This window comes from Panthera leo, chromosome C2, assembly GCF_018350215.1.
Source record: "Panthera leo isolate Ple1 chromosome C2, P.leo_Ple1_pat1.1, whole genome shotgun sequence".
Classification (NCBI taxonomy): Eukaryota; Metazoa; Chordata; class Mammalia; order Carnivora; family Felidae; genus Panthera; species Panthera leo.
This window is the reverse complement of record NC_056687.1, coordinates 68,280,281-68,306,113: the sequence shown is the minus strand read 5'-3', so window position 1 is coordinate 68,306,113 and position 25,833 is coordinate 68,280,281. Positions and strand designations below refer to the sequence as shown.

The 25,833-nt window shown below is 47.5% G+C and overlaps 1 protein-coding gene across 2 annotated transcripts in view; it reads right to left on the bottom strand.

The window, feature by feature from the left end:
* PDIA5 (protein disulfide isomerase family A member 5) overlaps positions 1 to 25,325 on the bottom strand; it is a 93,501-nt gene extending 68,176 nt beyond the window's left edge. The window contains exons 1-3 of one of the 2 annotated variants that reach the window (XM_042955602.1): positions 25,157 to 25,325; positions 3,401 to 3,527; positions 424 to 511 (exon numbers count right to left, since the gene is read on the bottom strand). In XM_042955602.1, coding sequence (XP_042811536.1) covers positions 424 to 511; positions 3,401 to 3,527; positions 25,157 to 25,207 — 266 coding nt within the window. In that variant the 5' untranslated portion in view covers positions 25,208 to 25,325. Of the gene's footprint in view, positions 1 to 423; positions 512 to 3,400; positions 3,528 to 22,197; positions 22,299 to 25,156 lie in introns of those variants that run through there. The other variant, XM_042955603.1, reaches the window with a different exon arrangement.
* Between the last annotated feature and the right edge of the window lie 508 nt (positions 25,326 to 25,833).

Genomic DNA, 25,833 nt, shown 5'->3' with positions numbered 1-25,833 from the left:
CACCGAGGGCAGTGGAGACCTCTATTAATGCCCTGGGCTGGAGATGAAGCCCATGATTCTTGCTGCAGACCCCCCTCACGAGCAAGCCTACTGGGTGCCTCTGAAAAGAACCTTGTCTCTCTGGCCATCAAGGCCCCCTCTCTCACCTGCTGGGAAGAGAAAAGTCAAGGCACACAGGACAACAGAGTAAAAAGGGAGGAAGAGTGCTGGGGCTGGAAAGAACAAGTGGGAGAGCCAGAACTGCCCCTTCTCCAGTCCACAGGTGACCCTCAAGTAGGGTTAGGGAAGCTTTTCTGCAGCAATTTCTCCTATCACAGTCTCTCTCCCAAAGAGTTAATCAGGGACAACTCCCTACCCCACCCTCCAGATCCCCCAAGGACGCCCAGCCCTCCAGCCACCACGCCCCATGTCCCCAGGACATACCCACAGTCTACCCAGCAGATGGTGCCTTGTCCTTTCACTGCCTGGGCCACAGTGGACAATAACCTGAGATGACTTTCCGCTGCAGCCTCTGTAAAAAAATTAAAAATTAAACATCTGTGCCCAAGTGCATGAGGGTCACCCCTGCCATCTTCCTTTAGGGGCAAGGAAGAATGGGGAGTCATCCTTGAGGTGAGATCCTGAGCGCCACTAAAACACTGACCCTGTGATCAGTAGTTCGGGGAGAACTCTTCTCAGAAACCCCTGCTCCTGCCAGGCTCTGGACTCCTCCCCACAGACACCGAGACCCCAACTCACACCTCTGTTACGCCATATCTCATGCCTCACTCTCCCAAGGATCTCACAGCCAGATCCTCCACTCTGACTCATTACTTTTCTGGGACAAACTGTGAAAATTCTATAACCAAACAATTACAGTTCTATAACTAATATAAGGAACAAGGTTGCCGATTCCACACTCATCTGCCCTGGAGCTCAAACCGTGAGCTGACAAGAACAGGGACCAGATACTTCCTTTACTTGTGCATCACATCTTCATCTTGGCAGGGGCTCAGCAACCTGGTGGCTAAATGAGGTTTATATGGGACACTGGTCCCAGATGGACCAATGTCAAGTGTACCCAAGTCACATTTCACAGCCCATTTCCCCAGAAGCGACAGAAGGGCCAGCCCTGGCAGTACCTCAGGGGTTAGCTATAAAAACATGGACTATACCTTGAGGCAAGGTAGGGTGAACACAAGAGAGGAAGTTTTTCATTTGTCCAGGTACCTGGGCGAAGCATGGGAACTACTGTAGGAGGGCAGGTACTTGGGGATGAAGCCTCTGTGGCCAGGATTTCAACATTGACAACTTGCAAGGGTCTGCCGCAGAGTGGCTATGGCCAGTGTGTCCCTTCCCCCATCACATCTGTGAGCTCACTTGAAGGGCCCGCCACACAGACACTGGTAGCAAGAGCAGGTCTGCTGCCTCCCTCACCAAAAACCCTAAGATACATTCCAAAGCCGAGCAAAACTGATGTCTGAATTATTCACCTCCACGGATCCCCTTTTCTAGTGTGGATAATGGTAGCTGTTTGTGAATACAAAGCATGCTGAGCCTTTCACACAAGTGAACAAAAAGCATCTTTCTAGAGACGCACAGGGAGCCACCCGAGGGAGGCACTCCCAAGAACCCCCACAAGGACAGGTGGAGGAGGGAGTGTGGCAGAGGCAGGAAAGGCCATGGCCCCACCACTCCTCTGGGCTCAGCCTGGGCTTGGTGAGGCAGGGGAAAGGGATACACTGCTTGAGAGAGTGGAAGTGGAGAAAATCCAGTTATTGCACTGCTCCAAAAACCCACTGAGGGTCACATGTGTCGCAGCAGGCCTGGGCAAGGAGGCAGGAAGGTAGTCACCTGGGTCCTGCTACCCCAGCAGTAGGAGGCAGAGAGGGGCCTAGTAAGCAGGAAGCACCAGAAGCCCCAGTGCCAACAAGGGTTGGCTGAGGGCAGAAGAGAAAAGAAGTGAGGTCCACGCCCTGCCTCCTGCCCCACAAGCCCCTATCAAGAGACCCCACATTCCCACTCTCTAACTTACCATAACCATTTAGTGATCTCAGAGCCCTTCCGTCCCAGCAGGATTAATATTATTTCTTCCGACCCTCCAGCAGAGGAAGCACAGAGAACAGCTCCACCATCTACCGGCTGCTAGACCTCAGATGAGTTGGCTATTCTCCCTCCGCTTCAACTTCCTCACTTGTACACTGGACATTATCTGACAACCTGCACCGTCTCCCTCAAGGAGGCAAAGGAGCAAACAGGAGCACGTCGCAGAAGGTCCTTGCAGTCCTTGTCAGATGATGAGCTTATGTGACGGGACCTACCCAGAGAAGGAACTGAGCATGGTCCTGCACTGGCAACTGCCCAGCTCCAAGAGCATCCAAGGGGATGAGCCATGCTTACTCAGGGCCCTATGCCCCAGGCCTCAGGAGCAATTCTGCTCCTCCCTTGCCTCAATTTCCCCCCTACTCCTGACAACAGAGATACTAGACACATTCTGGGCTCCCAACAACAACCTCAGGAAGTGTGTGCCAGGCCCTCAAAAGGGCAAGAAGTAGCATGTGCCAGGGTGCTTAGAGGATGCAGGGTTCAGGAGAGACACACGTCCAAAACATCCATCAGCCCCTAGTGCCAATGAGTGTCAAGGATGAGCTGCCAGGGAGAACTGTGCCCAGGAACTGGCCCAGCCACTGGCTGTTGCTTCTCCAGGGCACAGAAAACTTGGCATCCTTAGGAGCAGTGAAAACACTTAACTCTGCTGGAACAACATCAACAGTCAGATGTTCAAAGTCGCAGCCAAGAGCTGAGCAAACCTCTCTCCATCCACTATGCCCTTGCCAGCCTCAAGGTCAGAAGAGGCAAGCAAGCCACAGTCCCACCCTCCACTGAAACTGCTCTGTTGGAGCCCACTGCAAACTCAGTCTCATGTTCTGACCCCAAAGCAGGACAGATGGGGGCCAGGCAGGGCCAGGGCTGCGAACCTGGGTGCGTGCTCCCAAGCCTGGGACCAATTCAGCTGGTGACAGGCCGACCCAGCCAGCTAATCAACAGCTCTGGCAAAGCATGTCCTGTGATGGCCAGTCCGTGCCTGTCCAGGAAGCCAGAACATCCACCCCACTGACCACCATCCTCCGTCTCCCTTCACACACATCCTCTCCCTCCTGAGGTAGTGAGGACTCCAGAGGCTCTTCCCAAGAAAGACTGATTATAGGGAACTGAAACAACCTCTCAGGATGCAAAAGAAACAGAACTAACACCCCTCTGTGCTTCTGCCTCATCTCCTGGGGAAAGTGGACAAGCCCGATGACCCTCGGACCCTCCCTGAGTGGCTCCTGGTCCTGAGGTCTCTGCCTCCCACTGGTGCCCCGAACCCAAACCATCCCATCGCTGATGGATGACCCCCAAGGCCAGGTTGGGCACTCACCAGATTTGGAGTAAAGCACCAGCACATTATTCCGGGTCCTGAGAAGTTTTTTCAAGTCCTTGGGGTCAGAAATTCTCTCGATGAGTGAGGAGACCTTTGTGCAGGACAGCCACGTTGGCAGGACGACCTGGGGATCAAGGAGCCAAGGACCATGAGCCCCAGCTTCCCGCTGAGCCCAAGGAAGAATGGGTGCCCGCAGAAGTGCTGCCTAGAACACATTTTACTTCAGAAGGATAAGGGCACACCGACCCTTCTCAGGACACTACATCAACCTTTCCACATCATCCCTTTTCCAAATTACCAACACCTCTCCCCCAAGACACTTCCCAGACCATTCCCAGTCTCCAACTCCCCCCTCATCTTCAGGCACGTTTGTCAAGCTGTAGGGGCTGCATACTACACAAGAATGCTACATGGACACACTTGCCACCCACTCAATCAAGACCTGTCTGGGAGGTGGACATCTGTACTCCGCACGGTACTCCAACACCACACACCAGAGCAACGTGAAAATGCCACCCACCTAGAAGCACGGATGCACAAATCCACAGAGAAGTAACATCACTTCTCATATTCAGGATGGGAATGGAAGGTTTTCAGCTTTTCCCACTCAGCCAATGATCTCAGGAGGCCAGCCAACAAGAAACGAGCCAATTCTTCCCAGAGAACCCTGAGAACTCTGAGCACTGGAGGCACCAGGCACCTCTGCAGGCACAAGGAGGGGTGGCCAGAAGCAGAGGCTGGGGGAGGAGGTGTGTTAAAAGTCCAAATAAGGAACAGTCATACAGCAGATCCCCTCACCCAGCCTACATAGCTGGCTCCTTGCCTAGCTGTCAGAAAACACGGGGCTACTATATGGAGAGACTAAGAAAAGCTCTCCTGGGAGATACCAGGCAGGGAGTAGAAGTATGGCCCTGAGAGAAATCGAGGGGATTTAAGGGAAAGTCTATACACGGAACCTTGAGATCACTGATCCTCAAGCCCCAACTCCCCCCACATCTCCCTTCCCTTTTCCAGAATGTTGTCAGTCTTATTCCCCTAGGCAGGACATTAGAGAATGTTTCTCTAAGGAAACTGAGAAGCACAAGAAAAATAACCTAAAGATGGTGATTTGGAGATCCTCCAATGAAACAACTAACTTCCCACTGAAATACCCACTGTGAGGCCCTCTCAGTAAACAAATGCCCTTCACCTCCTCCTCACACTCACAGAGTCTCCAACGCCCATGCCAGTGCCTTGCTATTCAATACAGATAACTCAAGTTCACCAGATATTTGAGGAAAGCCCTTAACACAAAAGATAGAGATGAAAACAAACTAAAAGAAAGATGATACTTAGAAGAAAAGAAAAACAACAGAAGAAAACAGCAAAACTATAATTATTATTCTCAGAGAAACAAAATACTGCATCCATAAAACAAGAATTGAATGCTATGAGAAAGGAATAGTCAAAGAGAATCAGGAAAAACTCTTACAAAAAAACTCTCACAGAAATAAAAAATTTCAAAAGAGTTGAAAGTAGAATTAAAAAAAAAACTCCTAGAAAATAAAACACAAAAATAAAAGATAAAAAATAGAAGAAAAGATAAGAAAAATAAGATGGATCCATTAAGTGCAAATACCAAATTAAACTACAGTAAAACCTTGGATTGTGAGTACTTGTTCTGCAAGTGCTCCGCAAGGCTAGCAAATATTTCTAATAAATTTTAACTTGATAAATGAGCAATGTCTTGCAATATGAGTAGTACATGATGCCAAACATCACATGATCACAACTGAGCTAATGGTTTCTCTCTCTCTCTCTCTCTCTCTCTCTCTCTCGCTTTAGGATTATGGGTGACCAGCTCCCACGCTCAGATGCTTGGCCTCAGGCTGTGGCATTTGACAGAAATCAGTGATTTTTCAGAACACTGGAAGGTACCCACAACTGGAACTAGTGTATTTTTTGTCACTTCAAAGCACCTATGGACAGTCTTTTGCTTTTCCATACAAGAGTAAGCTAATGAATACTTTGCTTCATTCTGGGTCAGGCTGCCTACAGATATAGATCCCTTTCCTCTGTTGCCTTACTGCCAGTTACATTAAATATAGTATATGACATGAGTTTATTAAAACTGTACTATAGCCAACATCTATGTGAGTGTATACAATGGCCCCCATGCAAAAAAAGATTCCATGGAGCCAACAGATAGCAGTGATTCCATTAGTGATAGTGAAAGTCATCCTACACAATAACCCTCTTCTTTCATCTCCCTCACACCAGTAACGAAGGCTTTAAAAGTTTAACTGCAGGTTGTTTATTTTTCTTTATATTTTGTATTTTCTTTATTATTTTGTATTATATTACAGTATCATAATAATTTTTATATGAATATTTTTGGGTTGCGGAATGAATCATGTGAGTTTCCATTATTTCTTTTTTTAATTAAAAAAATTTTTTGGGGGTGTGTGAGCCTGGGTGGCTCAGTCGGTTGAGCATCCGACTTCAGCTCAGGTCATGATCTCACGGCTAGCGAGTTCGAGCCCCACATCGGGCTCTGTGCTGACAGCTCAGAGCCTGGAGCCTGCTTCAGATTCTGTGTCTCCCTCTCTCTCTGCCCCTAACCCACTCGCATTCTGTCTCTGTCTCTCTCAAAAATTAAATAAACATTAAAAAAAATTAATGTTTATTTTATTTTTGAGAGAGAGAGAGAGAGAGAGAGAGACAAAGCACAAGGGGGAGGGGCAGAGAGAGAGGGAGGGCTCTCCTCCCTCCCTGCCCTGAAGCAGGCTCCAGGTTCTGAGCTGTCAGCACAGAGCCCAACGCGGGGCCTGAACCCACAAGCCGTAAGATCATGACCTGAGCTGAAGTCGGATGTTTAACTGACTGAGCCACCTAGAAGCCCCTCTTTTTTTTAAAATTTTAATGTTTATTTATTTTTGAGAGACACAGAGAGACAGAGCTTGAGTGGGGGAGGGGCAGAGAGAGAGAGGGAGACATAAAATCCGAAGCAGGCTCCAGGCTCTGAGCTGTGAGCACAGAGCCTGCCGCAGGGCTCAAACCCACCAACTGTGAGATCATGACCTGAGCTGAAGTCCGAGACTTAACCAACTGAGCCACCCAGGTGCCCCTCCATTATTTCTTACAGGGAAATTTGCTTTAATATACAAGTGCTCTGGATTACAAGCATGTTTCTGGAACAAATTATGTTCACAAACCAAGGTTTTACTGTAACTCCAGGAAAAGAAGTAAACAGAGGAAAAGAAATTATAAAAAAAAAAAAAAATCATTCAAGAAAATATCCCAGAATTGAAGAATATAAGTTTCCAGTCGAGAGAGCCCTGCACGAGTTAAAAAAAAACAAAACGAAACAAAAAAAACAAACTCTCACCAAAGTACATCACTGAAAACTTTCAGAAAACTGCTGACAAAGAGGAGATTCTGAAAATTTCAAAGAAAAAAAAAAATCCCACCATATACAAAAGATTAGGAGTCAGAATTGGCATAAGACTGCTCATTAGCACACCACAGAATAATGAAGCCTTGCCTTCATGACTCTCATGCAACATGATCTCCAACTGGAATTTTATACCCAGCCAAACTGTCAACAGTGAGTACAGACTTACTTACACTTCAGAGCTGAGATGTGAAAAACTTACCACCAATACACCCTTTCTCAGGAAGGTACTGGAACTCATGCTCTACCAAAACAACAAGTGAATAAAAAATGAGAAAAAACATGGAACCTAGGAAACAAAGGATCCCACAGACAGAGGCAAGGAAAATTACCATGTTGACAGTGAAGAGGAGTCCAGGACAAATATCCTGTAGTCTATAAAGCAATGAGCCCATAATGGAGCAAAGACAAAAGGTTATGGATGAATGAGACAATTGTAGATTATCTGATATGCTTAATTATATTGATCAGTTAAATAATCTGACCAAAGTTACATAGTTAATGAGTAACAGGACCAGAACCTGAACCTAGTCTCTCTACCCTGCCAATCCACTGCCTCTTTGCAGCCAGAAGTCTTCAGCTGCCTCTGAGCTCTACCACTTAGTACCTAAGATGCCTAGCCAAAATCACTCAAACTTCTACAGCTTAGTGCCTTGCATCTGACAGGGAGATAATGATACCTCCCTAGTGGGACTGCTGTGAGGATGAAATGGGGTAACTTACTGAACATCCTTTATAAATCATAAAGCACTTCAACAGTATCAGTTACCATAATATATAATACAAATTTCCATCTCAGCAGAATAGAAGATAGAAATGTGGCCATATTCTAGTGTTTCTAAATATAATCTGCCATTGGCATTCAAAGGTTCCTTCCCCCTAGGGTAAAACTATCCAGGAGGAAGAGTTGAGGAATTATTTCACCCTCATTCTGCCCTCCCAGAGCTGTGTATAATGCCTAAGGACCCATTGCCCTTGCATAGCCCATCTTGAGAGCTCGCCAAAAAGGTCATTCCATTATGTTATTACATGTTACTCTACTGCTCCCAGGGAGCTAATGGACTTCAGACTAAAAAGTCCATAGCTCAATGCACATGATTAAAGGAAAAAAAGAAAACAATCTGTTGGAAAAACACATTGATGCTGCTCTGTGTTTAATCCCCAGATAATATTATCAGTCAGGAAAAACAACTATCCTTGCCCAGTGCCTCAGCACTTTGACCTGTAGACCAGCACTCCTGAGACTGGCAGGCACCTACACTTCTGGAACTGGTGAGAAGGAAAGGGGAAAGGAGGGAGGATGGGTCCAGTGCCCACTTGCCCAGGCAGCACAGTGGCATGCTGCTGGGCCACAGTGACAGCAAAGTGTGTACAGCAGAAGCCTCAAGAGTCAAGTCTTATGGCATACCCACAGCTTCCTTTCTAAACAAACCCAGTGAACCCCTCAGATCATCTAACCAATAGCCACCCTCAAAGTAAAACCACTTTCCAGCCAGCTACCAAAGGCTCTGACCTAACGTTCACTCTCACACAGCAGGGAACTTAAGCTCAATAAGAAATACACTGAGCAAACTGACTTTGCTTGAACACTATAACCCAGTAGGATGCTAGGACTTAAACTGGCCACTGCCCATAGCCAGCCTACTTTAGAACTCTCTATGGAGGTGTCTCCTCTCCACCTCCTCCAATCCCTATTCTGCCCCTAGACTAAGAGCTCCGGAGGGCTGGGCCCAGCAGAGTGCCTGGCCCCTTGAAAGCCCCCAGGAAATATCTGCCCAGCAACATAAACCTGACAAATCACACTGGTTACCACACTCCTGACCTCTACAGAGATCACACACTAGGAAGATGTTATAAAGTGAAGGCATAATAGCTCTTGGGAGACATGGAAGGGGCCACCCAAAGCAGACAAACCACAGCACAGTGAGGGTCTGGGAGAGAGTGGGTAGGACCATGCCCCACCTCAAGAAAGCCTGGCTCAAGAGCCTCATCTGGCCATGACCTTAGACTGGGAAGCCATCAGGGAGGCTGGAGGTGGAAGGTGGAACCAACGAGGTGGCTGCCCAAGAGGAGAGAAACGGGTCTATACAAGAGCCTCGGGGGAAAACAACAGAACTCAGTGACTATTCCTATGTAAGCAAGGAGGGTACAGAGAAGAGGCTAAAGTGACTCCAAGGATCTGGGCTAGGAGTGTGGAACAACAGCCAAGATGGAAGACGGGAGCAGTGGCAGAAGAGGCTCTGGTCTTCTGTTGAGGGAGGTGATAGATAATATGCTCAGGCATGGACATGTGGACACACAGGCTTTCTTCAGGCTAGAGAGCGAGCCCTGAGGCCGGTGAAGGCTCCAGGGTCAGGTTCAGAGGGAGATGACAAGGGAAATCCTCAGTTGAGGAGAGGAGGAAGGACCAGGAGGAAGATCAGGAAGGATAAAGTGGAAGTGCCGCGTCAACACAGACCAGGGAAGAGACACACAGGAAAGGGGGTGATCAATCTGCAGGCAAAGACCGTGGCAAAGTCCCCAGGGACATAACAAGCAAACCTTAACAGCAGAAAGGCGGGGGGAAGGCAGCCGGAAGTCAGGCTGCTGAGAAGGGAAAGCACACCCCAGTGTGGGAGCCGGGGTGACGAGGGGAAGCCAGGCAGGTAGTCCAGTGGGTCAGGAGAAGGATGGGCTGTCTCCACTGTGGACAAGTGTGGGCACAGGAGAAAAGAACTGGCCTAGAGAGGCAGGATTTGGAGATTTGGGGGCAAGAGAGGAAAAAGAGTCAGGATACCCAGATCCGAGAGAACCAGAAGACTTGGTTACTAAGAGCTAAGATGCCATGCTTAGTATCTTTGGGGGGGGGGGGGGGGGGAGATGAAAGGCCCCTGGGTGCCTGGCCTCAGACGGACCATCACCTCAGCTCACAACCACGGAGCAGTCAGGAGGACTGCCCTTGCCTCCCTCCCCAAGAGGTCTCTCCTCCAGCCACTTAACATTCTCCTTTCTCCTCCGCTTCCGTCTATTTTAACCTTTGCAGTGTGCACGCTCCTTCCTTTCCTGAAGATGCAGCTCCAGTGAGCCTTGAATCGCCTTGCCAAGAGCCTTCCTGCAGACTTCATAAGTCACAACCCACAAACCCTGATAACAACAATAATAACAACATTAATGATGCACAAACTCTCTGCTTTGTCAAGCCCTCAGGGGGGAGAGGGCAGCGTCTGAGAAGTGCTTCAGCAGCCAGCCACCTTCCCAGCCAGCCATAGAACTGTTCCCGGGTATGGCAGCTCTTTACATTCTAAGTCACTGGTTTCGGATCGTTCTGCTCACCAACCCTCAGCTTTAACAGTATTTACACTAGGGCCTGGGCTCAGACCCATAAAACGTTCCCCCAGTGCAGGGCAGAACACTGCTGGGAAGGCCAGCTGCCTCTGTTCCTGCTGCTGGGGAATCCTGGAGCCCCACACACCAGCGTCCCCTGTCAAAGTATATACCCGCTCTTAGAACACCATGCCCCTCCATCACAGTAACAGCAGCCTCCACCCCCACTCAGAGCACGGGTCCCCTTCAGGGCCCAGCAGCACCCCGGCTGCTGGGCGCAGAAGCCCTCACTCCACCTCCACCACAGCTGGAGGCACGAGCCTTCTCATCTTCCAGACGCCCTGAGTGCTCTCCTGCCCATATCAGGGCCAGCCTACAGGCCCACTCTCATCTTCTCCCTTTGAGGGATCCCCACCCCTCAGACAGCACAGAGAGAGCACTGCTTCGGGAGCCAAACAGACCTGGGGTCAAACCCGGGCACCGTCATTTAGAGCAACATGACCTCTCAGAGCATCATTTCCCCACCTGTAAAGTGGAAAGGATAATACTGATACCTCCTTTGGGGGCATGGCTGAGGATTAAATGAAGGGGGAAAAAGCACATAGAGAACCTAACATAATGCTTGGCACACAGAAGTACATAATAATCATAATTATCTTATTAGTACTATTAGTGAGACAAATCACAGAGCAAGAACAACAGTGAAATGGGAACCACCTCTTCCTCTCCAGGGCCCTGGCTACAATCAGGCAAAACAGCACGTCCAGGCAGGAAGGAGCATGCACGTACACAACATTCAGGATATAACCTGAAACCTGCAATAATCACCCATCTGCATGGCAACCCAGACCAAGAGGCCACGTGGTACATGTAGAATGCTCCTTCCAGATTCTGTGCCCGTTTGCTCCTCACAAAACCTAACAAGTGGGTGCTGGCCTCATCTCACAGATGAGGAAACTGAGGCTCAGAGAGGTTAAATTGCTTACCAAGTCACACGATAGGTAAGCAGCAGAGCAAGGACTAGAGCTCAGGTCTCCCAGCTCCTGCCCAGAGGTGGTCTATTATTCTCAACCCCACAAGCTCCCTGGACCCAAGCAGAAAAAGAGCACCTCCTTCCCTTCAGAGCAGCCAGGAAAAGCCCCAAACTTCCAAAATCCCATGGCAAGAAGGGATTTATTACCCTCTGCAGTATCCTGTTGTCAGGGCCCTGGATCAATGAGCCCAGATGTGCTGTTCATCAGAAGTTGTGTACAGGAGTCTGAGCCCCTTTCCAGCTCACTCTCTCCCTCTCTAACACACAGCACACTTAAACTGCTCTCTCTTCACTTAACCTCACCCACCATCCCCACCAGACTAAGGAGATAAAGAGTGGTACAATCTTGGAAAATAATAGGGAGAACACTCCTTGCCACACTATACCCTCTGTTGGAAAAAGTTCCAGATCTCTGGGGTGCGTGCCAGCACCCTCATGTTCTCTGTAGCCGGGGAGGCTGGCTGTCATTACCGATTCACTATTCAATGTGGATCATGAAGCCAGGGGTATTCAATTATGTAAAAGCAGCTTGCTAAAGGAGGGTGATTTGAAGACAGAAATTTTAGCATTTAGGAAAAGGGGTGGAGGTGGAACTTGACCTTTTTTGCTCTGTCACCTGAAAAAAGATACCCTTCCTATGTTGGGAGCTGTGAAGAAACCGGTTTTAATTTAGTGTAACCCACATTTTGCTTAAAATAGTTTTCAAATGTCAGAATCTAAAAGTCTAGACTCTAAAGAAGCTGGTGGTAAAGGGATCCAGGAAAAATGTTAAAAACAGATGACCTGAACCCAAGGTCAGAGAATTCGAGCTGACTGAGAATTTAGAGCTGGAGGTTTGGTGGAAAGAGCCAGAAACCCAAGTTTTGCACTGGCTTTACCTTTTGGTCGTGTGACCTTGGGCAAGTCTCTCTTTTCTAAGTCTCTGTAAAATGAAGGGACTTAAAATAATTTCCAAAGTCCCTGCCAATTGTGACATTTTGATAAATCTATCCTCATGATCACTACCAGAGAAGTACTGTAAGGTAAATTATACCTTGTGACAAAAACTGCTGAGTTTCTCTGGATCTGTGGCCACCCACATTAAAAGTCACTCCTCTGTGTCCCTTGCAGCAAGTATGGCTGGCTGTGCAACTAAACTCTGGCCCCTCAAATATAAGCAGAAGTGTTTGGAACTGTTCCTAAGAGACATTTGGGTCTTCTTAGTCTCCTCCTCCTCCTGCCAGATGGAATTTAGACAAGATGGCTAGAACTCAAGCAGCCACCTTGAGACAATGAGGAGAAAGGACTTGTTACAGAGGTGTAGTAGTAAGATAAAAGGTACCTGGGTCCCTGACCCACAGGAGTATGTACTGGCCCTAGAACACCCCTTCCTAGGCTTCAACATGAGTGAATTACATGACCTCTGTAAGGTACTTATTCTGGGTTTTCTGGCAGGCATACAAATGGATATTGAGTCCCTACTGGAACAAAAGCCTAAATTGGAAAGAAATATTAACATTTGCTCCAGTTGGGATATTTCAAAGAGTCTAAGGCACTAAATCACGTATTATACTTCAGATAAATTGTTGTAAGGAAGGAGACAGAGGGACTATCAAAGATTTGGTTCACTGTGTTCCTCCTAAATTACCCAAGTTTCACCATGCCTGTTCCCGTCAGGTGTCTTGGTCACTTGGTGACAACTACCCACAAATGAAAGGAAAGTCAGCTAGTAGCTCTCCAGTTTCCCTGCAACCTAGGCCCTTTATGACTAAGAGGACCACTGCAGGAGACCAGAAGGCCTTGCAGTTCACAGGCTTGAGCTGGGCTGGCTGGTTTCCCCAACACAGCATTCCTCACATGCCATCTCAGGCCTCCAGGTAGCCCTCCAGAGCCAAGGACTCAAAATTCCTGAGGCTGCGCCACACAGTGGGCCCACAGGGCTGAGAGAACGAAATATTTACAAGTCCATGTCCTCCACCCTACCATTTCATCTTAGATAGCTTATCATCAGAAAGCTCAAATTCCTCCCTCTCCCATGCCTATCAGCCTATTGCACTCTGAAAAGAGCAAACACATTCCTTCTTCGGATCCTAGAGGTGAAATACCCTAGCTCCTCACATGTGCCCTCAAATCCCTCACCATCCTGAATGATCTACCTTAGACACAGACATGTTCATGATTCTCAGAGCTATCCCAATAGCTGGCAGCAGAGTGTTAGAGCTTAAAAAGAATAATGTGCTATATTACTAGAATTTATTTGGGGAAATAAATATCGATGCTTTCATAATTCAAAATAGAGGAAATTAGTCTCAACACAAATCTTGACTGGTGGGTCACAGTTAAAAATAAATTGAGAAACATCATTAACGAATCTCTTAAAATATGGTGCCCAAATGTCACAAAGTGCTGGCAAAAGTACAATTCGTTTCAAAGTTATTTGGCACAATTCACCAAGTAGCTCAAAAAAAGTATTTATGCTTCTTGACTTGGTAATTCCACTTTTGGGAATCTGTCCTGAGGAAATTAGCAGGGGTTCTGACAGATGACTCACACGGTCCTACTCGTAAGAGTCAAAAATTGTAAACAACCTAAATATTCAAGAGCAGAGGAATGGTCATTTAGAGGAAACCATTCAACAGAATAATACAGCCATTTAGATGATGTTTTCGAAGACTGTGCAATGAAGAAATATTTGCTTTAGTGTTAAGTTTCAAAAAATGGAGTTCAAATGTACATGGCATGATTATAACTACACACAAAATTTTGCTCAGAAAAAGACTGGAAGAAAAAAGTGCACCAAAGTAAAACTTCATCCTTAGATAGATTTCATTCTTCCCCTTTGTTTTTCTCAGTCACCATAATAGGCATGTCCAATTTAAATCTTTAAAGAAAAAAAAAAATTATCACCACTTGGCCACCATCAAGGAAATAATTAACAATCTCTAAGTATCACCCCACAAGCAAATATAACTTCACAGCAGAGAAGCCTGGCAGAGACCTCCTTAACTAAGGGGCCAGCATTAGCACCACCAGTAATGGGTAAAATTAGCACCATATGCCTCTGGATATAACGCACTGAACAGAAACATCATCAAAAACCCAGTTGAAGGACATTCTTCAAAATTATCAAGGTCACAAAAGACAAAGCCTGGGAAACCGGTCCGGATTAAAGGTGACTAAAGAGATGATGATAATTCAGCGTGCCATTCTGAACTAGGTTCTGAGCCAAATGCTACATTTCTGATTTTGATCATTGTCCTGTGGTTACGTAAGGGAATATCCTTGCCTTTTAGGAAATATTTAGGGGGCAAAGGTGCATCACGTCTGTGAACTTTATAAACGGTGAGGGAGAATGTGATAAAACAAATGTGATAAAATGTTAATATGTGTGGAATCTGGGTAAAGAGCAGATGGGAATCCTTTGTATTCTTCTTGCAACTCCTCTGTAAGTCTGAAATTAGTTAGAAAAAAAAATTTTTTTTTTACCTAAAAAAAGACAGGGGGGAAAAAAAAAAAGATGCCCAGAAAACAACCAAATACTGCCCCCACCTCTTCCACAGGCCTGAAACCCTCGGCCGGCCGGCCGGCCGGCCGGCGCTCACTGGTACTTTCCCGTGTAAGAGGAGAGCTCATCTGCCATTCTTCACTTCCAGCTACCTGTCTGCTCCTCTGCTCACCTGGCACCGCGTAGTTTTTTATAGGAACTATTATACGAAATCTTCAAAGCACTGTGCAATGCAACACATACCCAGAATGTCTTTGATGAGAGACAGAGAAAGAGAAATACAAAAGAACATTAATTTTTAAATATGGGTAATTTACATCCCTTAAGAAAGGCAAATTTTAAGCATCTGTCACCAACCACCATGGCTAAATAGCACTCTTCACCAGGAATGAAGACCTAACCTCAAACCAAGTTTGGGAATTTCACCACTGGTACTTCCCAACATGCAAATGTCTACCCTACAGCCTCCGAAATAAAGGCAAGCACCATGAGTCCCTGAATGGGGTGTGTGGGTATGTGGGTGTAAGACAGACAGACAGGGCCTGGCTGAGATATGGACCCCTGAGTAGCTGCAGCGAGGAGCTAAATGTGCTTTTTAAGAGAGAGAGATGGGAAAGCACTTGGCAAGGAATAGAACCCAAGAGAGAATTCCAAAATTCAAGGCCTAGGGATTAGCCCATAATAATGATAATAGCTCCATGTACAGAGTGCTTACTGTGTGATCAGGAGCAGCTGAGCAGCTCACATGCCTGTCTAATTTAATTCTCTTGGCAAGAGACTTCAGTAGGTACTTGCAGTACATCTATTTTATAGGTGAGGAAACTGAAACTAAGGAGAGCCAAGAAACCTGCTCAACATCACACAGCAAGAAGGTGAGAGAGCTGTGACTCAGACCCCCATCGCTGGTGCCCCAGTTGGAGCACAAAGACCACAGATTCCTGGAGCCACCCACATCTCATTGTTTGTTCTTCCAAATACAAAGCTAGCTGCATTTCTTATATGTTGCTTCCTTTAAAAACCATACCTTACATGTGGTCTACACAGTACAGTTTTCCTCCCCTCTCTTCCCCCGCAACATGTGGCTGTCAACAAGGGACAATTCAGGGGCAGGACAACTGATCCAAGAGCTTATAAACACAGGTTTTCTTATCCTGAAATTGCAACTGCAGTGCATTTAACCAGGACTTAAGTCCCTAAAGCTTTTAATGTTTTGAAAAACCTCTCCTAACGCCAAGAGGGCTTTGGGTCACTGCCAGCCTGGTGTGCCAGGCCTGCTAACAAGAGCTGGTAGAGGGAACAGTGAATTAGGCAGCAGAGAAGGGGGAAGAGCAGGTAAATTCCCACTCCAGAAATCGAACTCTGGCTCAAAGCTCAGTTAATTGATAAGAAAATAACAATTCAAGTGCTCATGACCCATGGTGTACATCCGTGCTTTTACACACATTATCTCGCTCAATCCTCTAAAGCTGAGGGTTTAAACCAGTGTTTTCCACCCTTCAGGACTCAATCCAAGAGCTGAGTCACAAATCAATTCAGTGGATTACCACCAACATTTTTTAAGTGACATCAAATAGAAAACATCAGTATGTATCATAAATAACAAGACTAAGTATTCAGCAAAACATTTATATCTGTTACATATACTTGGCTATAATGTAAAACGTACAGTTGTCCTTGCAGGAGTTGCAGCAAAAATATCTGAAAAAATGTCACAATCTGTGTGGGAGGTGGTGCTATCCCCACTTTAGAGATACGACCACTGAGGCTCACAGAAGTGAACAAACGCCCCTCAGGTGAAGCCCAGGACTCAGCCCAGACCTTCTGAGCACAGTGAGTCAAGGTGAACGCTCCCCACTGGTGCCCCTCAAGCCCTCTCCACTCACTAGAGCTCCACCCAATACAAGACCAGAGAGGCCGGCAAATCTGCCTCCCCTTCCAACGCAGCCATTAAGCACAACCAACTGGAAAAAGCCACAGTGACAGTCTGACCCATCTTTCCCCTGCTCCCTGCTTGCCTGCAGTTCTCCACATGCCTTCAGGGAAAAGCAAAGCAGTGTGTGTTCAAGCCAAGTGCCACCTCACACTGTGCCCGGTGTACATGGATCATGACCTGGGCAGAACCTGGGCCACACCACCCAGCCCAGAGCAGCAGCCCTGGCTGGCAAAATACTATCCACCACACAAAATTAATGTTGTTTACTTGTAAATCTGCCTGGTTTGCACGCACACCAGCTCTAAGTCTAGGCTTTTTAGAAATAGATTCCTGGGCCTTATCCTTAAAGAATAGCATCTCACAGATCTGGGGAGGCCAGGAATCCAACTGTATACATAGACCCTTAAGGTGATTTGGATCCACAGCCTGGTAGGAAAAACCTCTATCACTGACCCATCTTTGGACCCCACACCACTCCCCTCTCAGATAGAGAGGCTCTCTGAGGACTCGCAACGACTCCAACATGGATAACGTTACAGATACCTCCAGTTCTCCTTTGCCTCAACCTCTTGAACTCTATCTTCTTTGTAATCCCTCGTCCCCTAACCTCCAAACGCTGAAGTTCCTCAGGGCTCACTTGTTCTACCTTCTCTTCCTTCTCTCCATTCTCCATGGGGATCTCACCCACCTCCTGAGCAGCACCCCTAAATTAACATGTCCAGCCCAGATCTCTCTCTTCAGAGCCACATCCTCACATCCTGCTCACTCTGGTTCCTAAACTGGGGTCACATAGAATTCTCAAATGTTAAGAACCTAAATCTCATACAAATAGCATATTTCGAAGGGTTACTGAACTCGGTTTTAAGTTTATTTTGAGAGAGAGAAAGAGAGAGCAGGAGAGGGACAGAGAGAGAGGAAGAGAGACAGAATCCCAAGCAGGCTGTATGCTGTCAGCACAGAGCTTTATACAGGACTTGAACTCATGAACCATGAGATCATGACACTCAACCGACTGAGCCACTCAGATGCCCCAGGGTTACTGACCTCTTAATAAGTGACCCACTAAAAATAGTCACATCAAAAAAGGATATAAGGGAAAAAAGGTTTAAAGAAGATCTCAAAAAAAAAAAAAGTTATAAGAAACTAATATGCATATGGTTCACCAAAAAAAAAAAAAAAAAAAGAATCCTGTTGTAAGACTGCTAAATTAGGTATCAAACTGGTTAAAGTCCTGCAGGGCAATCACCTCTGGGTCTCTCTTCTCTACCAAACAGAAATCATTTGCATCTTATCTACCTTTAAAATATGGGTCCTAGAGGCGTCTGGGTGGCTCAGTCGGTTAAGCGTCCAACTTCAGCCCAGGTCACGATCTCGAGGTCCGTGAGTTCGAGCCCCGCGTCGGGCTCTGGGCTGATGGCTCAGAGCCTGGAGCCTGCTTCCGATTCTGTGTCTCCCTCTCTCTCTCTGCCCCTCCCCCGTTCATGCTCTGTCTCTCTCTGTCTCAAAAATAAATAAATGTTAAATAAATAAATAAATAAATAAAATATGGGTCCTAAAGAATAATACAGTTATATTCCCTAGAGTACTGGATGGCCCTTAGGTGTCCCTCTTAGACAATGCTCTAATATGACATTAAAGAGACACTAAATCATCTTTTATTTCCATGGTTTTGGATAACTCTTTTTTAAATATTTACTTATTTATTTTGAGAGAGAGTGAGAAAGAGCACACGTTGGCGGTGGGGGGGAGGGGAGATTGGGAGAGAATCCCAAGCAGGCTCCAGGCTGTCAGCACAGAGGAGCCTGGCATAGGGCTCCACCTCATGAACTGCAAGATCATGACCTGAACCGAAATCAAAAGTCAGACACTTAATCGACTGAGCCACCCCGGCGCCCCTGGATAATTCTTCTTCACACTGGGGCCTATGAACTAGAGTGAGGAAAAATAGTATCTTTATTTTCACTAACCTCTAACTGAAATTTAGCCTTACTTTTATCATGAGTGTAGGCAACAAATTATAGTAGCACTAGCAGTGTCTGTGACTTTGCCACCAACAGAAATCATATATTTTTTAGCCCTTACCCCCAGAAACCACACTTTTCATATTACAATAGGCGTAGATATCCTGAAACACTGTTGATGCTCGTCACTAAATATTACCGAAAATATCAAACCTGCCATTAGATCTTCCTAAATGAAACATTAATAAATACAAATATTTTATCACATATTTGTTATAGAATTTGGGAACTATATTTCAGTATCATTGGTTTCCTTTGCTGTACTATGCACTGTTTTATACACTTAAAAACATGATTCTAAGAAAGTCCTCTGAAAAGCCTTTCCTGACTTGCTGCATTAGGTTAGGGACCCATGTTACACATTCTCTTATCACCTTGTATTTCCTCTTTCCAGCACTTTACCACCTGAATTAAGTAATAAGTTAGTGGCTCTCCCACTAAGCAACAGGAGGAAGGGATGGTGGCCATCTTATTTATCATTATGTCCCTAATGCCTTATCATGGTATGTCTGACTCATAAAAGACTGTCAAGAAGTATCTGTTTAAAGAAAAAAGAAAAAATAGGGCACCTGGATGGCTCAGTTGGTTGAGCATCTGACTCTTGATTTTGGCTCAGGTCATGATCCCAGAGCCATGGGATTGAGCCCTGCATCGGGCTCCCTGCTGAGTATGGAGCCTGCTTAAGATTCTCCCTCTCTCTCCCTCTACCCCTCTCCCCCACTCGCACTCTCTCTCTAAAGTAAAACAATTAAAATTAAAACTAAATACATAAAAAAGACCTATGGGATGAATGAACATCTGGGACATGGGTAGCATGCAGATGCTGGTCTACATTCCTTGGAAATAAGGAGCAGGTACCATACTCTGCCCAGGACCTAGCAAAGTCAGACCCTTTGACAAAAGTAAACCCACTTATTCTTCACAAGCCTGCCCTGCTTGGCCCAACAACAGAACTTTCCAGCCAACCCCACTTCTCAGCTCAGATACTAGACCACCTCTGTTGTTTCAGCCCCAGCGTAGGGCTCTCAACCTAGATCTCTGTTAATACCTTCCAAAGCAAGGATTAAAGCATCTGCTCATGAGTTAATGACATCTGCTCATGCCAAAGGGTTGGGGGAATAGTAGGATTCTCTGGGGGGTCAGAAGATGGACATTCTACTCCAATCCCAGCCAGCTGCAATAAAGCCAGGCACAGCCTCACCATCAGGCCATCTGGGAACAGAGTACACATCAAACTGGGGGCTCAGGATGCCCTTGGAGAATAAAAAGACACCAAAGGCTATTCTAGCCCCACAGTCCATCTGAGTATTTAACCCCCCACCACATGATTGCAAAGCTAATTATTTAGAAGTGGTTTCACCAAAATGAAATATGTGGGAATGCTTTGCAAACTCCAAAGCCCTCTATAGATATGCCAAGTGTTTTATAATTCTCATCGACAGATCACCTGGGTAGCCAGAGGCTCCAGCCAGTACTGCAGGATGGGCCAGGCAGCCTAGCAATGGATGGGCATCCCTGCTCCTCCCCTCTCCCACTGGGATCTAAGATGCTAGATGTTAAAAAAAAGGAAGGAGGAATGGGAGTGTGGGGCCAAAGAAACCGTGGAAGTCTTGGTAACATGAGCACTTAGGTTCCTTACACCCCATGCATCACTCTCTGACTCACTGTCACTTAGCCACCACCACCAGTTGAGACACAAGAGCCCCACTGAGCAAAACCGCAAAGCTGAAGCAAACCCATCAGGGAGGCGGTGTGGTTGGTATCATCATTCTCAAAAGAGTATCCACTTTCAGAAGAAAGGAGAGAGAAACATAAATCTTTAGACCCTCTGCAGCCCCCTCTACTTCCTCAGAGGCTCTGCAAGGGCCCACTGGGGAGTGGCAAAGAGCGAGTCAAGAGCCCAGCTCAGATGAACTGTGATGGGGGAGAATCCCAGCAGCACAGCCCCCCAACTCACAGCCTGCAGTCTCTGCTCACACCCTCTCTGGCCTCCTAACCGGCTTCCCCAGCACCTCTCCTTCCCAACTTGAGATAACTGCCCTGGCTCCTATTTATTGTGCCCCCCCCCCCGCCCCCATATGCCAAGCACTGTGCTGGGTGCTTCCTGTATTATTTCTGATGCTTTCAACTCTGCAAATGGATATTATTACCACCACTGACAAACAAGAAAACTGAGGCAGGGCCCAAGGTCACACAGCTCTTCAGTGCCCAGCTGGCTAAAAACCCATGTTCTACCCATTACATCACACTTTGACTTTATCTTATAGATACAAGAGAAGAGAGAGGAAGAAAGTGTTGTTTTGGGAAAATTAATCCAGTCTCTTCCATTCCAACCCCACAGTGTGGACTGACTGATATTATTATTAAAAGGGCAGCTTTCATCACGTCTCTCCATCACCTACAGAACCAAGTCCCAAAAGCTTTGTCAGGCATTTAACATTCATCACAATCCACTTTTCCAATGTGATTTCCCCCTCCCGAGACTCAAATCTCTCCTTCCATCCAGACCGGCCCATAACTCCTCATTGTCTGTACTTCTACCCCAGATGGTTTCCTTTCTTTGCCTGCAAAACTAGTTCCTCCGGCCAACCATGGACTGGGGAGGACTGCATGCCAGGTCCTGGGCTAGGTGCTGGGAACACAACAGGCAGAAAAGGGAAGATCCCCATTGTCACAGAGCCTGGAGTCGGCCCTCGTGAGGCGTGAGCTAGGACCCTTCTCTAGTGACTGGGGGCCCTCGGCCTGACCCTTGCCCAAACGCACAGCACTCAGCATTTGCCACCCACACGGAGCTCGGCTATTCCTCCCATTGATGTGCCAGTTCTGTTTTAAAATTTCCTCTATAATGTGTTTGTTTCTGTGGGAAAAGTGCACTCCAGGTTCCAAACAGCATTATAAATGGCAATTAGGTCCCCAGGCCAGCCCACAAAAGCCTATTAAATATATAATGGTGTAGAACCTAAATATGTATACATTAAAAGCTCTGCAGGAGAGACCAGGGACAAACATCTCCTGCTTCCTGCACCTCCGCCCACTGTCCCACCAGGTTCTGAGCATCAAGCCAGCATCAAGCCACCGTCAAGGGCGGAGGCCCTAGCAGTGGCTTGGGAGGAAGGAAGCAGGTGGAAGATGGGGGGCTGGGATGGCAGAGATGGAGCAGGAAGAAATCTGATCTATAATTCAGGAGACTGGCACCAATCCCAGCTCTGTCTTTACAAACTCAGCAGCCTTGAGACCCTTCCCTCTCAAAGCCCCACTTCTCTAAAATCAAAGAGCTGAGTTATATCAGGAGTTCTCAGACCTCTGAATCTCAGGGATTGGCAAAATATATTTTTCAAAATGTATTTTATATATTTTTAAAACATTTAAAAATATATAACATGTTTAAAATATATAATGTATATTATACATTTTAAAATAAATTTTATCTAGAAAAGACTTTCTAAAAAAAATCGATATACTATCACTACTTAATTTTTTCTAAAGGACACCGAAAACCGCCCCTTCCCTCCAATATGGACATCATGTCAGAAAAACGGACAAGTTTTTAAACTGAAAGTATCTGGATTCGTGGAAAAACCATTCACCATTATTACTTTTCCAGTGTGTCTATGGACCAGTGAAAATTGTCACAGCCCAGTTCCAATCCTTGGCCTGATGCTGGAACCACTTGAGCCGGATGACTTCACGTCCCCTCCAGCTCCGACATGTCTCCATTCCGAGGACTGGATGTCAACTACATCACAATCAGCATGGATGGCCTGGGGGAGGGGCCACCGCAGGGAGGAGCTGAGAAGGACAGCAGGAAGGGGCAGTCAGCTGCAGGGGTGGGGCCAGGACAGCACAGCCTCCCCAGACCGAGAGCAGAGATACCTAGCCAGGAGGGAAGGGCTAGAACCAACCTGTCCCAAGTGCTGACTGTGACTCTTCATCCCAGTATTCTTCTGGAAGGCTGAGAGGCCCCAAAGGAGGCTTTTTCCTTAATTAACTTTTCTGATCAAAAAACAAATACACATCCCATATAGGGGAAATAGAAAAAAGCATAAACAAAGAAATAAACAAAAGTCACCCAGAGCTGTGCCTTCTAGAACAATCGCTGTTAACATTCTGATGCACTGCTAATTCCTCAATCACATATGAAGCTATCTTCAGCCACCCTGGGATTCGTTCTGTACCTTGCTTTACCCCTAATTATGAAGCACTTTTCCATGTCCCTAGATATTCTTCATAAGCATATAAAATATTTTGATAGTCAACGTAGCATTCTAGTAAATATAAATATTCTTTATAAACATCACTTTCTATGGCATGGACAGGACCCAAAATCATTTAACTATGCTGTTATTGTTGAGCATTTAAGCCATTTCTATATTTTTACTATTGTAAAAAATGTGGTAGGTATATATCGCTGTCCGTGAATCTCTATAGATCCCTTTATACTGCTTCATGTCCCTTGGGTCACAGTCCAGTGCTCTGCACATATCAGCTCTCAGTAAATATTGAGCAAACGAGGAAACCCAATACACTCCTAGGACCTTGGGAGCCCATATTGGACATACATAGAGTTTAAATTTACAGAGGCCCACCCTGGTGTCCACCAGCCACTCAGCACTGGCCCTGCACCATTGACACCTGCTGAATCAAGCTAGGGCATGGGGAAAGGAGAAGGTCAATTTCATGCTGCAGACTCCCAGGTTCTAGTGCTCTCAGCAAACCTACCCATCCTTCCACACCTGGAGGTGGAGAGCACCAGCAGACCTTAACTGCCTCACTGATTCCCCCCACCCCCAATTCCTCCAGACTGCACAACCCACTGCCTCAGAAAAGCCACGGCTGACCTCTGACCTTCCCACCAAATTAATGAGGAGGCTGCCAGCACCTCGGGTATTAGTGCTCACTGCCCTGTCTTTATTTGCTCACAGGACTGACTCCGTTGCCCAAGCCAGGGCGGCACCAGAGGTCAGGGATAATCTGTGCTTTGCTCTCCATCCAAAATCCAATCCAGCGCCAAACAACATCGTTGATAAATAAATGACTGCCGAAAGAAACTTGTTTCCAGTCAGATTCCCAAGCCCTCTATTTTTATAGAAGGGAGACGAAAAAAGAATAGAGGAAAGCAGGACCCCCTAAAACAGCCCTAATGCAAAGACCTGATAGGGGCTCCCGCTGGAGCTGGCCCCCTCTGCACAGTCCTGCGGTATCTCCTGGCCCAGAGACCTGCCCAAGCCAGCTGGCTCCAGAAAACAGAATGCAAACAGATCATCCACAGGTAGACACAGGTAAAGGGACACTGTCCCATTCCAGACTAGTTCTATCCCAGAGGGAGAACGGTCAGATCTAGGGAACAGGAAGCAGCCTTTCCCACCGACTTCCAGACAACCAGAAAATACAGGGCCACTCCTCCTTGGTGATGCCCCAAAGGCAGGATATCAAAAGATGAAATTGTTTAAAGCAACTAAATCCACATTCCAGTTTCTCCTCCTGTTGCCCAGCATTCTTGTCACACCCAAAAGAAAAAAAAAAAACGAAAAATCTGGGTTGGAGAGGGTATCCACAGCAGAAAGTTTCTGGGAACTTCATGGGGAAAAAAGGAGCCAAGATCGTCCTAAAAGAAGGGAGACCGACCAGAAGTTATGGAGTGATGTGGAAAGAGGCCACATTATCCCATCACACACCCACAGTAACACCAAAGCCAAACCTGGAGAGCCCTGGGCACTGTGGACAAATACATACTTTTTGGCCTCTTCTAGGGATTTCCTGGAGCCACCCCTGCCCGCCCCTGCCCCTTTCAATTGTAGCAAACTCCTCTCAGTGAGCCCACCACTCCCAGCACGCTGGCTCACCCCTACTCCACTCCTGTATGATTTTGCAGTTCACAGAACTTCCTCCATCCGACCCCCACCCGACGGCTTTGGGGGGGGGGGGGGTTACCGTCCCCACTTCATGGATGAGGAGACTAAGTCGCAAGTGTCACAAACTAGAAAGTGGCTGAGGTTCGGGCCAGGGCACTTGGGTGTAGAAGCAAGAACTCCTCCGCGGACCCCACCCCAGCCCTGCCTGCAGGCAGAGTACCAGGTGGAGACTGGCACTTTCTCTGCTGCTCAGGGTGGAAACCAAGAACAAGGTGGCCCTAAAGCAAGGTTTCCAGCAGTACAGATATAAAACACCCTTTACCCACCCCGCACTCACACAGGTGCAGGGCCCAGAGTATGGGCGCGGCGCACCCTCCATCCCGCCTGTGTCCCGCCCTAGCCGCCGGCTGCCCCCCCGACTTGCACCCCCGCAAAGTTGTGCCCGCGGCGCAAGCCCACTGCGTGGCTCCCTCGGACCCTGCGCCCTTGGGAGGGCTCCGCGGGGAGGGCACGGGGACTGCCCCACTGCCTCCCCGGCGGCCACCGGGTCCACGCCTGCCCGGCACGCATGCCCCCACCCCGGGGTTTGGAGGCAGCTCCACGCACGTCCCGCGAGGGCCGGGAGCAGGGAGCGCGGACCCCAGCGTGGGGCGCACGTGCCGCCCCCTCCCGGACCCCAGCGCCACAGCCTCACCCAGACTGCCAGCAGCAGCAGCAGCAGCCATGCCGGCCCGATCCGCGCCATCCCCGCCGCCGCTGCCTACGGCTGGCTCCGTTCTCCACTCAGGCTCCCGCGCCCGCGCCTCCGCCGGGTCCAACAGCCACGGCCACTTCCCAGCCGCTCCCCGCCTCCGAGTTCCCGGTGCCACGTCTGCCAAAGCATGCGCACGAGGCTGAAAGAGGCGGCCTGGAAGAGGTGCTTGCTGGGAGTCGTAGTTTGCGGCAAGGCTGGGCTGGGGGCCTCCCGGCGTGGACTTGGCCCCAGAGGCACAGAGGCGCATGAGTGGAGTGCTAAACGGCGAGGTCAGCCAGTAAGGGAAGGCAGTTAATTTGCGGGGCTTACTCTGTGCCTGGAGTTTCAGATCAAGATCTCATTCAGCTTACAGAGGTAAGTTTTCTTTTCCCTACTTTGAGGATGGAGAGGCAACCAGAGAATTCAAGTAATTTGACCCAGACCACGGTTTGCAAAAGGCAGAGTCCAGCACTGTTTGTGAAGGGTAGGAAAAGCCCTCATTCCCTTCCTCCCAGGCTCCCACTTACCTCGTCTTTTGTTCATTCAGAAAAACTTTATTTAGCTAATGGGAAACAGTTACAACTGACTCTTGTTTCCCGCTCAGGTCATGATCTCAAGGTTTGTGGAATAGAGCCCCA